At 34.4% G+C, this 14,479-nt stretch overlaps 1 protein-coding gene across 2 annotated transcripts in view; it reads left to right on the top strand.

Annotated features, from left to right (window-relative positions):
* Nucleotides 1–14,479, top strand: part of LOC106880962 (sphingomyelin phosphodiesterase) — a 76,991-nt gene that overhangs the window by 41,610 nt on the left and 20,902 nt on the right. For both annotated transcript variants that reach the window (XM_052966269.1, XM_052966270.1), the window contains exons 4-7: nt 3,850–3,973; nt 9,782–9,888; nt 11,687–11,856; nt 13,386–13,496. In XM_052966269.1, the coding sequence (XP_052822229.1) occupies nt 3,850–3,973; nt 9,782–9,888; nt 11,687–11,856; nt 13,386–13,496 (512 nt within the window). The remainder of the gene's footprint in view (nt 1–3,849; nt 3,974–9,781; nt 9,889–11,686; nt 11,857–13,385; nt 13,497–14,479) is intronic.

The raw sequence follows: 14,479 nt of genomic DNA, 5'->3' as shown, positions 1-14,479 counted from the left end.
CCTATTTTTAGAATATCTGAGATTACAATTCATCTGAAAGATTCTTTAAAACATTGTTTCCTTCTTTGTTTTTTCTCTAGACCTTTCATTTCTGTTTGGAGTTTGTAACTTGATGTAGTTGTTTCATTCTTGATTTTTTTGCCAAAATTATATGTTTGAAACCTATTATGATACAAATCTACAAAAGAAAATTTATTACAGAATCAATTCTCCATTTAGGTGGTGCTTCTTTTGAAACCCAGCCATGTTTTATATATATATATATATATATATATATATATATATACACGCACACACACGCATACATACACACCCTTCATACACACACACATGTATATTAGGCGTAAAGGGTGAGAGAGAGGTGAAGAGAGGCAAAAACAACAAATTTTAATTAATTTGCCATTTGCTGTTAATACATTTTCAATTTTCAGGAAACTGTTTTGTTCATTAGCAGACAATGTATCAGCTTTCATATGCTTTGTCTCTCATCTGTTTACATTTTCATTTATGCACATCTATCTTCCACTCTTTTCCATTTAGTCTCTCAGTTTTATCAGTGTTATCTCTCCTTTCTATATATGTCTATCAGGCAATATCCCTACTTTCCACTCTTTCTGTCGCTCAGTTATTCATGTGTCTGTCTGTTTTTCTATCTTACTTGATATAAATCTTTGTGTCTGTTTATCTGTGTATGTGTGTATAAATATATATATATATATATATGCACAGGTGTAGCTGTCTGGTATGAAGCCTGCTTCCCAACTACATGGTTCCATATTCAGTCCCATTGCATGGCACCTTGGGCAAGTGTCTTCTACTATAGCCTTGGGCTAACCAAAGCCTTGTGAGTGGATTTGGTAGATGGAAACTGAAAGAAGCCTATCATATGTGTGTGTGTGTGTGTGTCTTTGTGTCTGTGTTTGTCCCCACTCCATCGCTTGACAACCGATGTTGTCAAGCATTTACGTCCCTGTAACTAGCGGTTCAACAAAAAAAAACGATTAAATAAGTACTAGGCTTACCAAGAATAAGTCCTGGGATTGATTTCTTCGACTAAAAGGCAGTGCTTCAGCATGACCACAGTCAAATGACTGAAACAAGTACAAAAATATACATGTAAATATGTATAGGGATATATCATCATCATCATCGTTTAACGTCTGCTTTCCATGCTAGCATGGATTGGACGATTTGACTGAGGACTGGTGAAACCGGATGGCAACACCAGGCTCCAATCTAAATTTGGAGCCTGGTGTTGCCATCCGGTTTCACCAGTCCTCAGTCAAATCGTCCACATATATATATCTAGAGAGAGAGAGAGAGAGAAACCAAAATTGAAGATGAACATTCATGTATAAGCATATAGATATTTCAGATCCTTCTGATTTGGCAGACACCATTTTTTATTTAGTTTTTATTTAGTGTGTTTTCTACCGAAACACTTTAAAACTTCGTATACTTGTATATTTTGTCTTATGGAACAGAGTAAAATTTTTATATTCGAAGTTATTTCATATTAAAAATTGTCGTATTTCGCTAATTTCAACCAATCACTGACATCTATTCAGCTGAATACAATTAGTGCTGTTCTTTGTCAACAATAATTTGTGGCGGTGTATATATCGTTAGTCCCTGGTAATCCTTTTGAATTAAGCACCAGTTATGCACTGGGATTAATATAATTGACTTATTCCTTCCCTCAAAAACCAGGCCTTATGTGTATAATAGAAAGGTTTATTAGCTTCTGCCAATATGCTTGAATTACACTATTCTAATTGTTTCGGTTGATTGGATAATAGCTAATAAGGGAATCAAGCCAACAAAATAGTTGAAAGAAAAGGCTTCCAAACAGTTGCTTCATTTCCTAGAAATAGCTACCAAATCTTCCTCAAATCAAACTCTACCATCATTTAGAAAATGTGCTACTTAGTACTCAGTACATAGAAAATTACTGAAAAATTGTTGAACAGATTTTCACCAAATTTGGCGCAAATACTCATTGGGCGAGTGGTTTGAAACGAGATTATCTAAAACCCTAACCCTAACCCTAACTCTAAAACCCTATCCCTAACCCTAACTCTAAAACCCTATCCCTAACCCTAAAACCTTAACCCTGACCCTAAAACCCTAACCCTAACTCTAAAACCCGAACTCTAACCCTAAAACCTAAAGCTAAAACCAGTACAAATGCACGAACGATGTCATAAATAACAGTACCGCTGATAGTTGTAGTTGATAAGTAACGGCAGTAATTTTATTCAAGGGAAAAGATCCCATTACACTGCCAGAACGTGTTGTTGACAAACCACAGCAGTAATTGTGTTCACCTCAATAGATGTCAGTGATTGGTTGAAATTACCAAAATACGACAACTTTCAACATGAAATAACTTGGAATATAGAAACTTTTCTTAACAAGGCTAAGAGAAAAAGATGTTTTATATGACACATTCTACCAGTATCCCAAATTTGAAAGTGTTTCATTAGAAAACAAATGGCGTCCGTCAAATCAGAAAGATCCAATATTTCTATATTTACAGAAGAGATTTACATAGAGTACAAAAAATACAGAAAATGAAGGGGAAGGGACATGGTGTTTCAGGTCTGACAATTGTTTCTGGAGGCTCAAAATTACATAATAGTTGCAATGCTTGCAGATGTAGTTCACAAAAAGTTAAGAATATGCAACCAGTAATGGATACAAATAAATATTACCATAAATCCAGTCTCCATCTTCAGGGTGGAGAGATTGGCATCTAGTAGTTCAGATCATAATGCAGGGAATTTAAGGGTAGAATGGGTGAAGAAGAAGACAAATAGTTCAGAGGGAGTAGTGAAGCAGAGGGAGAACAAAAAGAGATAGCAGAGGCAGAGCAGGGGGGAGGAGGATGGAGTGAGTGACCAAGGGATTGAGAGATGGATGGAATAAGTAGTATTGTGAAGAGTGGCATTATTGTTGGGTGTGGTGCCAATGGACATAATTAATCAGAGATGGTGGAGGCTATAGAACTGATAAAAAGAAGTAATTATGATAAGAGAAGGGGCAGGTATTGAAATGAAACTCAGTACCCAATCCTCTCCTATTCATCATAGTCCTACTGGCCATCACAGTGGAGTTTCAGACTGAACATCCATGGGAGCTCTTATATGCTGATGATCTAAATCTCATAGCTGAATCTACAATGGAATTAGAAAATTTCAGGCTTGGAAACTAAACCAAGAATCAAGATGTCTTAGGGTTAAACTTAGCAAAGACGAAAGTTTTAGTAAGTAGGAATGAAGATAGGACTCTAGTATCTTGAAGGAAAGGACTTTTGCTTGATATGCAGAAAATGAGTAGGTAGAAAACTCCATACATTGTACCCAATGTAAGTTATGGGCATGCAAGAGATGTAACAGAATTACAAACAGACTAATAAAGAACTCCCTGTCCAATCAGCTTTAAGTAACTTTTCAAAATATCTTTCATTGTCTCTCCTAAATTGATGTAGTTGGTGCTTGTCTTTAACTGTAGTACATTAACCAACATACATGAGAAATGGGAAAGGGAGGAAATAACAGGATTAATAAATTGGAAGAGAATGATTGAAGTCATCTTTTGATTCCTTTCTATTTTCTTAAGCTCACATCTACTTAGTTAATCTCTTTCAAAACTAAACATTTTAAAAATAACACTAATAAAAAAAATAATACTGTGATATTATAAAAGAATATTATATAATATAAAATATGATAGATTGCTACAGATTCCCTACATTCATTAACCATATTTCAGCTGTAGTGAAACTTATACATGTACCTCATACACTCTACCTTAAATGAGAATCTTTTTATGTCCATATTATTGCAGTCAGGGGCACCCAAATTACGCTGTCTTCATCTCACAGATATTCATCTTGACACTATGTATCAGGAAGGGGCAAATGCTAAGTGTGGTGAACCTCTTTGCTGTCGTAAATCTAATGGGCCTCCAGGTAAGATCAGTTTAGTGCTTTCGTTTTTATATTAGACATCATAATCATCATTTTGAGACAAAAGTAGCCACAATCACACTGATAAAACTTAAATCATATGTCTATCACTGGCAAAGTGATCATGTTACAGATCAACTGTCCTTTATCTCAGTTTAGGTGCTTCACTATATTAGACATTAGTACAGTGTTTCTCAAACTGGGGTCCACAGTCCCCTAGGGGACCACAAAGTGATTTTAGAGGGACCACGAAGGGATGCTGAAGTATTGTGAAAAATTTCAAGACTTTCAATTTTTAGCATGCTATCATCCTTTGTTGTTGTTGACCTCAAAAAACCCATGCCACTCCTACACACTCATTTACTAATCACACGTTTTGTACAAGTGTTAGAGGCCGATGGAAAATACGCAGTATAATTGTTCATTATACATGTACAGTTGGTATTCTACACTCACATGATTCATCACTCCACTATTGCAATCCACAGGTTTGCATGTCTCTTGCCATATTACAACATGACCTTGCTTTTTGCATGACACCCATTCTCATACTGCATGGTTGTTGCCTAAAAAGCCTCTCAAAATCGGTCAAGAGTTGATAATGCCTTGCTGTAAAGATATCATATCAAATGTGCTAGGAAGTGCTGAACTTCAGAAGCTGAAGCACGTCTTTCTCTCAAGCGATACTGTTAGCAAGCGAATAACTGAGCTGTCTGCTCACATTCTGTTGCAGTTACTCTCTGAGATTCACACTTCGCTTTTGAACTTTTTCACAATCCAGCTTGAAGAAATGATGCCTATTTCCAACTTAGCCCAACATTATGTCTATGTACGTTATATACATAACAATCACCTGGAGGGCAAATTCTTGTTTTGTGGAAGCCCCCTGCACCAAAACAACTACAAGGGAAATATTTAACAAAGCAGACAAATTTTTTGAGGCACATGATGTCGACTGGAAGCATGTCATTGGTGTATGCACCAATGGTGCTCTGACAATGCTTGGTTGCCATTCTAGTTTTCAGATTTTGGTGAAAGAAAAATCTCTTGATGCTATTGGTACACACTGCACAATTTATTGACAAGCACTAATGGTGAAAAACCATGCCTGATGAGTTAAAAAATGTTCTGAATTATGTGATTACAGTGATGAATTTCATCAAAGTGAATGCACTCAACTCCCGTCTGTTTTCCAAGTTGTGCAAAGAAAGTAATTCTGAATTCGTAATGCTTTTATTGCACTCACAAGTGAGATGGCTTTCAAGAGGAAAAACAATAAAGGGAATCTTCCTTCTACAAAAAGAAGTTAACAATTTTTTACAAGATGCCAAGCCAGATTTGTATGCCAAATTCTCTGATGATCATTTTCTTATCTGCTTGGTATTTTTGGTGGACATATTCAAGTCAGTGAGTGCTCAATCTTTCACTGCAAGGGAAAGATATAACTGTATTTCATTCTCATGAAAAACTAACTGCTTTCAAAATGAGGCTTGAACTTTGGCACCAAAAGTTGGATAGAAAGAACTTTGCATCATTTCCTTAGCTAAACATGTTTATTGATGAAAATGAGATTCAAGTCGGTGACGATATCATTGAACTCATGAAACAACATGTGTCAATACTTGGCAGAGAAATATTTCTTTATTTCCCTGATCTTCATGGCTTTGACAAATACTTCCGCTTTATCAGGAACCCTTTTGTACTTTCTGTTAGCGATCTGCCAACACAAGACAATTCAATTCAAGAGCAGTTCATTGATTTGGTCAATGATCGAGGTGAAAAATGTTTTTTTGATTGAAATGGCACATTCATATCCTGATGTTGCAAAGATGTTTCTTAAAAGTACTCATGCCATTCCCAACCATTTAGGAGTGTGAGACCATGTTTTCCACTTTCCTTGCCATCAAAACAAAGTCATGAAATTGACTGGATGTCACACCAGAAATGAGGGTTGCACTCTCCAAAACAGAGCTGAACATAGAAGAGCTTGTTACTTTACTGTAAATAAAATGACAGACGGTTCTGCTTTTGTGAATAAATAATTTCTTATATAGTTTTTTTATTTGTTGTCATGTTATGTACTAGAAATTCAGGAAAAGGGATGGCAAACCTTCAAGGGAGGAGGAAAAGATGTGGTTTCTAGTAAAATTGTGATTTTCCATGCATTCTAGTGATCTAATTGGCAAAAACTTCTGTACATTTTGGGATGCTTATTACAACTTTTCTGCTAGAAATAGCTAAATTGGTTGAAATACACCTCTTAGACAATCAATATGAGGAATGACCTAACAGTGGGGTGGAATAACATCCCAAATATGTTGAAAGGAGAAGGTGATGCCAAAAGTTCAGAAACCACTGTCATGTACATATATATATATATATATATATACTGCAATTTTTGGTGTTTGAGCCGCAGTTTCTTTCTGCCAAATGGTCATAAATGGGTCTTATGCAGTTGTTAATACTGGATACTCAGGATATTTTCGGACTGTTTTCATTTCTCATTTGTTTTGTAACCAATTGATCAACTGATTCCTCATATTTTCATATGTATTTATTGTCCCAATGGGACATTGTGTGGATTAAGTTGTGGTTTTCAAAGTTGCAAGTCTATGGGCAGTGCGGTTCATAGTCCGGAAATTACAGTACATTTTATAGGGGACTGCAAATCATTGAAAAAACTGTAAGTGGGGCTGGCATGTAAATTTTTTTGAAAAGTTTGAGAACCACTGCATTAGGAGAAGAGCCTATCCTATTCATGCTAAGTGGTTGACAAATTAACTTCTGAAGATAGAATGCTACAGCTAAAATAGCTGAAACAATATACTGTGTTCTTTCTCAAATGTCTAATAACAATTATATTAAAATCTTAGTTGTTAATACATGTGTTGAGTTTTTTTTGCAGTTGCAGAGACTCAATTTCTATGTCCACATATGCACATCTGTAGGTGTAAGCATGTAAGATACATATATACATGCACTCATGCAGCAAAATATAATCAATACTATCTAACAGACAAAGAAATCAAAATCTTATGTATACATGTATGCATTCACATTTCCATCCATTCATGTACACACGCACACATACATACATACATACATACATACCTACGTACGTACATACATATATATACGTACATACATACATACAAACATACAAACAAACAAGCAAATTTGTTTCTTTATCCATTAGACAGTATTGATAATATTTTGCTTTTATTGACGTTTAGTTCTAATTTTACCACTTATTCTATTGCTTAACTACTTTGGTCATTGTCTTCTTTACAGTATGCATATATATATATATATATATATATATATATGTATGTGTGTACACAAATGCTAGATTCCTGTAGTGTAAAGTAATATTTCATGCTAAGGAAATTGGATGGTAAAAGTATGTTTGCAATAGAGAGAGATTCAAATTAATGCTACTGGCATGTGCACACATACACACACTCACACACATTCAGATAACTATTAGCTGTTTGTGTGTATGTGTATTTGAGAGAGTGGGGTATGTGTATATGTGCACATGCAATCTATTATATTAAAGTGCTAATAGATTCCAGCGATGTAAAAAAAATCTAACACGCTATGGGAAGGGAGTTGTAAAATTGTGTGCAATAGCAAGTGATTCAGACAAATTCTACTGGCACACACACACACACGAATGCTATTGGCCCAGACACGTACACAAATAATAATTAGTTGTGTATGTGTGTGAGACAGAGTGTTGGGGATATGTGTAAGTGTATCATTAACGTTTATATGTGTATAATTGCACATACCAGTTGTATTTGTTTGATTTTCTCTCTTTCCCACTATTTACTTGAGAATTGATCATCTAGCTATTCTATTATCTCTATATTAATAACTTTGTTCCTAATTTCCTTTGTAAAATCTGTATATTAACATCTGTATTCCTAAATTTCTTTGTAAAATGTGTGTAACAGTAAATCCTAGATACTTCCAATTATATATCAATAACCATGTTTGTAATTTTCTTTATGAAAAATGTGTAGCAACATATGCTGGATATGGATATTACCATCTATATAATATCAAGTGCTTCTTAATATATTTTATTACCAAAACAGTCCTGTATGTTATGTCGGACGGTGACCAAAGAGCGTGATAGTGAGAATTGAATCAAGAGGGGTAGAGGAGATACAGGGAAAGATTGGAAAAAGTGCATGGAGAAGAAATAAGGATTTTTAATAATGAAAGGAAAATCAGTAATGACAAAAAGAATTAACTCAGGAGGAAAGGAATGAAATTAATCAAAGAAATGAAGCTAGAGGGCTTTGTATATTGAATAATAATGATGGGGAAAGAATGAGAATTGTCAATCAAAAAAGAAGACAAAATCTGAATGAGAATGACAGGCAAGAATATTTTGCACAAACCAGAAAGAGAAAGCAAGTTAGAAGAGAAATCATGACCAAAGAGAATAGACAAGATTTTCCAAAAATTAATTGAAGGATTATAAAGGAAATGATAGAATATTATTACTGAGTGGAGAGATATTTACATCTGACACTCTACCACAAAATGGGCCATGAAATATGTATGCATATTCATGGATTTAGGCATATGTGTGTGTGTGTATGTATGTAAAAGCACCCACTACACTCTCTGAGTGGTTGGCGTTAGGAAGGGCATCCAGCTGTAGAAACTCTGCCAAATTAGATTGGAGCCTGGTGTAGCCATCCGGTTGCACCAGTCCTCAGTCAAATCGTCCAACCCATGCTAGCATGGAAAGCGGACGTTAAACGATGATGATGATGATGATGATATATCTATATATATATATATATATATATATATAAGAGACCAAAGTGTACATACGCTGCTATATGTTTCAAATTGATGGATCAAAATAACAGAAACAGTTACAGCACAATTAATTAGGACATGAATTCTTAGATGAGATTCGAGATGGGATGCCAGGATGGGGCACATCTTATGCCCTCTTCCTAGTTTTTAGCTCAGAACAAGCCACTATACCTAACATTCATTGATCTGGAGAAGGCCCTTTTTAGAGCATTATGCTCATAAGTTAACAGTTCCTAAGAAAACTAGATGTAGATGGATGGTTTGTGAGACCCATGCAAGCCATGGGCAAAGATTGTTAGAAAGATGAGAATTAACAGTGATTTTAGAGTGGAATGTAGCTTGCAGGTAGCTTTAAAAAGTTGTAGTTAGCAGGAAAGAACTCTACCACTATGTACGATGTTGCCATACTTAATATGAAGAAAAGGAGTAGTTAAGAATTAGATGTGGTGTGTCTAATGTAAAGTAAATTATGAAAGGCAGGTTGGCAAAGAAAGGTGTAGTTAGCAATAACACTACCTATAAATTTAATTAACTAATTAACTAATTAAATCTGTGGTGTCATATCGATGTAAACATATAAGTCATTAACATAATCCCCTTCCTATTACTGAGATCTTTGTGTTTACTTATGTCATATCTATGGCATTATAACTTCATGCATTTCCAGGTTTTTGTTTGGTTGTAGCTAACTAATCTTCCAGAATAAAAAGGAAAAAAAAAACTTTTATGTTTGTTTGTTTTTTTCTACAGAACTTAGAAGCTATTGTAAGTGAGCAGTGTCAACAGTACCAATCAGCCACTAACATAGTCTGATATTTAATGACATTTTATATACTCTCATTTTATAATGACAGTATATAAAGTGGATTATATATACTGTTAAATAGATTAGTTACTAACATTAAATAATTGCTTTAATGTTTAGTATATTTTGCATCTACTAAGTAATGTTAAATACTCTTTCTGCAGCAAAAGCAGCAGATGGTGCTGGAAAATGGGGTGATTACAGGAATTGTGATTTACCTCCTCGTACAATGGATAACCTTTTCAATCACTTACGAAACATTCAAGATCAGGTAATACTTACATTTTAAAGTGTGTCTATGTTAACAATATATCTAAGTGAATAAGCGAAGATGTGTATGTGTGTGTATGATGTATACATAAACACATTTTCTTTCATCTGAAGATATATTGAGGACTAATTAAGTAATATGCTTATTATTAATTATATTACTATTTTCCTTATATATAGAGAGAGAGATAGTCAGAAAGACAACCAGACCAATAAGAACCAGGTAGTAGGTCAGATGACAGAGAGGTTTGTGTTGGGGAAGATAATGACAGAGCGACGATGATGATAATGGCGGTGGCAGCAAGGAGGAGGATGATTATATTGATGATGTTGATGAAAGTAATAGTGATAAGGGGTATGCTAAAGTGGAGCAGTGATAGTAAAGAGGGCAGTGACTTGTGTGGTTGTGATGGTGATTGTAGTGTTGAAGGTGAAGATGATAACGGTTAGTGTGGGAGAAGATGATGATAACAACAATGGTGAAATTGGTTTTGATGTGTAGAAATGATGGTAGAGCTAGAGATGAGTGTAATTAAATACAGGTTATCTCAAGCACACACCTACATGCATACATACATGTACTCTTATTTACAAAGAAATGGAAACCATTGCTCAATATGTCCATCATCAATAGTTATAATCAATTTAGTGTGCAAAGCTGAGCATGCCATCTTTGCTTCATTCCTGTCAATAAATTAGAATGCTTTCCTAATGGCAGTTATGATGAAGGTAATAATACTTCAAGCTATTACATTGGATTTTTTGATGTCCTACATCTAGAAATCACATAGATTTAGATTTTGTAGGCAAAAAGCCAGACAGCCTTGTTAGTAGTGAAAGTTTCACCTTCAAATAATCCTGCATAAATTTTGAGTTATGTACTAGGGCAAAGTCTTGAACAAACATAGAATTATTCAGGTCTAGATGTTTAATATTCCCCAGCATCAGAACTTTCTCCAAGGTGTATCAAATACTTAGTCATGTTGACTAACTTCAATGAAAAGGAGTGGCATCACACACCTGTTACTTGCAGTGTCTTCAAACACCACCATGTAAGCTAACATTTTACTTTGCATGACCCCAGAAACATCAGTAGGCTTGAAGACATTAACCCTATTGTTGTGATGGTTAACTATGAAATTTCTTTTCACTGACAAATATTTTCACTTCCCTCTCAAAAGCTTCCAAGATCTCTCTTCCCTAATGGTTTTAGAATGGGCTGTAAGAGTGCTATATTTACTACTTCATAATTAATTTTTGGTGCCCTTAGCTATCATTCTCCTGCTCATACTGTGGTTTTTAACAAGATTGGTTATGCTAGTGAATGAATTTACTACTACAGATCATTTAAAGGTGCAGCCATGCTTTTAAGCACTGTGAATATTGTGAGTTTAACTGAGAACAACTCTCGTAACCTTATACTTAACCACAGTGAAGTATTATTTTTTACATGCCCTGTATTGGCAATGACATCATGAAAGCTTTACATTGAATGGCTTACTTTAACAATATTTCATTTAGATAGTTTCCATAATTCTAGTACAATTGTTACAACCTGTAACCAAAAATATGAAGCTAATATCCAAAACTGAACACAGGTAAATGTAAACTCTTAACTGATGATACATAAGATATGACATTTATAAAAAAAGTCTTGGTTTAGCTGCTCAATTTCATGTATATATGTGTAAGTGTGTGCTAACTCCCCATACACACATGCATACAGACTCCAGTTACTTAATTTTATACCATTTACATTTGTAATCACTGTCTTAGTTAATTCTATTATATTTTTCTAGTTTGATTACATTATCTGGACTGGTGACCTGCCTCCACACAACATATGGAACCAATCAAGAAGTGATCAAACAAAAGTTATCAATATCTTGACCCAATATTTCTTGAAATACCTGCCCAATAAACCCATGTTTCCTGTGGTTGGCAACCATGAAAGCTCTCCAGTTAACAGGTGGGTTCTGGAAATTATATACTTGTAACAAACTGTTATTATATAACTAGGAGATACTGCATATTTATATCTTTTAAAAATCTCAGTAATAAATCATGCAGTGTTCCAGCATGGTCTTAGGTATGACTGCTACAAGGAACTGAAAAACTAGATTCATTAGTTGTTCATGGATTAATGATGTTCATCAATATTTTGAAATCAATAAAGTATTCTCTTAAGAAGCCTAGTTTGAAAGAAAGATAAAATGATAGACAGATTGAAAATTTCATAAGCAACTGTGGGAAATGGCTTGCCAGTCCCCAGTCAAACTGTCCAACCCATGCCAGCATGGAAAACGGACGTTAAATGATTATGATGGTGATGTTCAAATTGGTAGTATGTTGTATAAAACTCTAAACTAGCAAGAACATCATAGGGAAAAACTATATGAGAATTGAATAAAGCATCATTGCAACCACTAAAAGATCTCTTTTATTAATTATTTTAAATTTAAAGCTGATGCTCGCACCAAGAATTTTATGCACAAAAAAAAAAAAAGAATAATTAAAAACGTCTGAAATATTTTTTAAGATATGTAGATTCAAATAATTTTTCTTTTTTAATACTTAGTGTTTCTAAGTTTACCTCTTTGACAAAAGATTTAATGTTAGAATTTATATAGAGTAGCATTACTGTTTGTCAGGTACTTTGTAATACTTCAATGAAACCTTTTTTTTTTTTTTACCATATTGATAAACTTTGCAATAAGAGAACCTATATCATTGCTTGTCCTACTAGATATAGCAGTCAAATATCTCATCCTATCAACTATAAAAAAGGGGGGTACATTTGGCAATGTGGGCCTGAATATACATAAAAAGAGTTGCCTTATTGCTAAACAACAACTTAGCAAATAAGCATTTTATTGTGAAATAAGTTTCTCTGATCTTAGTTGCCAGGCAGTAGAGATCATTGTTTAGCCCTTGGAACGGCCTTCATTTAGAAGCAGTTTTTTTTTTATCTTGTATGAAACATCCACCCTAAGCATCCTCATAGCTGTATGACTGCTATTCAGTAAACCAAATATCAATATAGAGACTCTGTTTGTCAAACAGTAAAAAAAGATGTCAGTTTAGAAAAACAATAAAATAAAAGTTGAATTCATGGAGATCAGAAGAAACAGGTTTTCTTCTTCTTTAAACTATAAAAATTCAGTGGTAGAACTACTAAATTATTTTCATTGCTCTATTCATTCATACTACATTTAGAAAATATAACCCTCATTGTGCAAAAGATTGGAGACATCCAGATATAAAGAATAAGATTTCACTATTTTAAATTCAGTTATCTATAAATTATTTGATATAGTCTTTGCCTTTGAACCTAGTCAGTACTGGGAGCAATTAAAGTGACTGTTCCCTAGCCTTACAAAAATGTGGCATTGTACCAATGGTAGAAATTAATAATATCTTTGTAATTATATTTTGATTTTACAATTTCTGTGATAATTCAGGTTATATTAAATTTTCTGTATTTCATTTTCTTTGCAGCTTCCCACCTCACTATATCTATGGCAACAATTCTATAAACTGGTTGTATTCTGCTCTCAAAGAGAGTTGGTCCAATTGGCTTCCTGAAACCACATATAGTACCATCTCAAAGTAAGCACAAACTGTAGATTCCATTTACATACATTGAAATTGCAGTATAATAATCAGCTTGAATTTATTTGGTTAATTGTGCTATCTGTTAATAAGAATCATCTTCAATAATATGCAATGGAAATTAACCTTAAATGCTAGTGCCATGTAAAAAGCACCCAGTACACTCTTTAAAGAAGGGCATCCAGCTGTAAAAACCAAGCCATATCAGACTGGAACCTGGTGCAGCTCTCCTGTTTGCCAGCTCTGGTCAAACCATCCAACCCATGCCAGCATGGAAAATGGGTGTTAAAGGAGGAGAAGCAGGAAGCAGAAGTAATTCAAGAATTAATAGTTTTCAGTGCTTCATATCTTTTTGTTATGTTTGCCATTACTCTCTATCTTCAGGTCAATCTAGGATCAAAAGCATTCATGACCATCCAGTCTTTTGATGGCATCTAAGACTATATTAACCAATGTTTCCTTTCTCTTTTTGAAGTAGTGGTGTGTAATTTGAGGCTGATTTGAGCAGGTTTGGCAAACACATAGTGACACCCTTATTAGCTTATTATCGTATGAGTAAATTAAAGCTGACAATGACCTGTAAAACTTAATCATTTCCAAAAGATTCTTCTTTATATAGTATACTAGCAGAAATACCCGGGTTAAAGAGAATAATGAAATCTAAAAACGCTGTCTAGACTACGCAACCCTCAACTGTTAGTAGCTACGATACCATATTTCTACATTAATAACTCTCCAATCCATGCCAGCATGGAACATAGACATTAAGTGGAATGCCAGTCTCTCATCTAGGAGGGCCTTGAAATCAATGTTACCAACTGGGGACTATGTGTGTCGTAGTGATAATAAAAAGACCCAAAGGAGGTCTGCAACGAAATAATTTTACTCAACACTTTGCAAGTGAATCAGTGGAGGCAAAGATGCGTCTCATTTACTTGCCAATTTATGCACCACATTGCAGAAATCACAATGTAAGTATA

This window comes from Octopus bimaculoides, chromosome 3 (assembly GCF_001194135.2).
Source record: "Octopus bimaculoides isolate UCB-OBI-ISO-001 chromosome 3, ASM119413v2, whole genome shotgun sequence".
NCBI classification, from domain to species: domain Eukaryota; kingdom Metazoa; phylum Mollusca; class Cephalopoda; order Octopoda; family Octopodidae; genus Octopus; species Octopus bimaculoides.
Note: the sequence above shows the minus strand (reverse complement) of the source record. Positions and strands in the feature narration are given on the sequence as shown.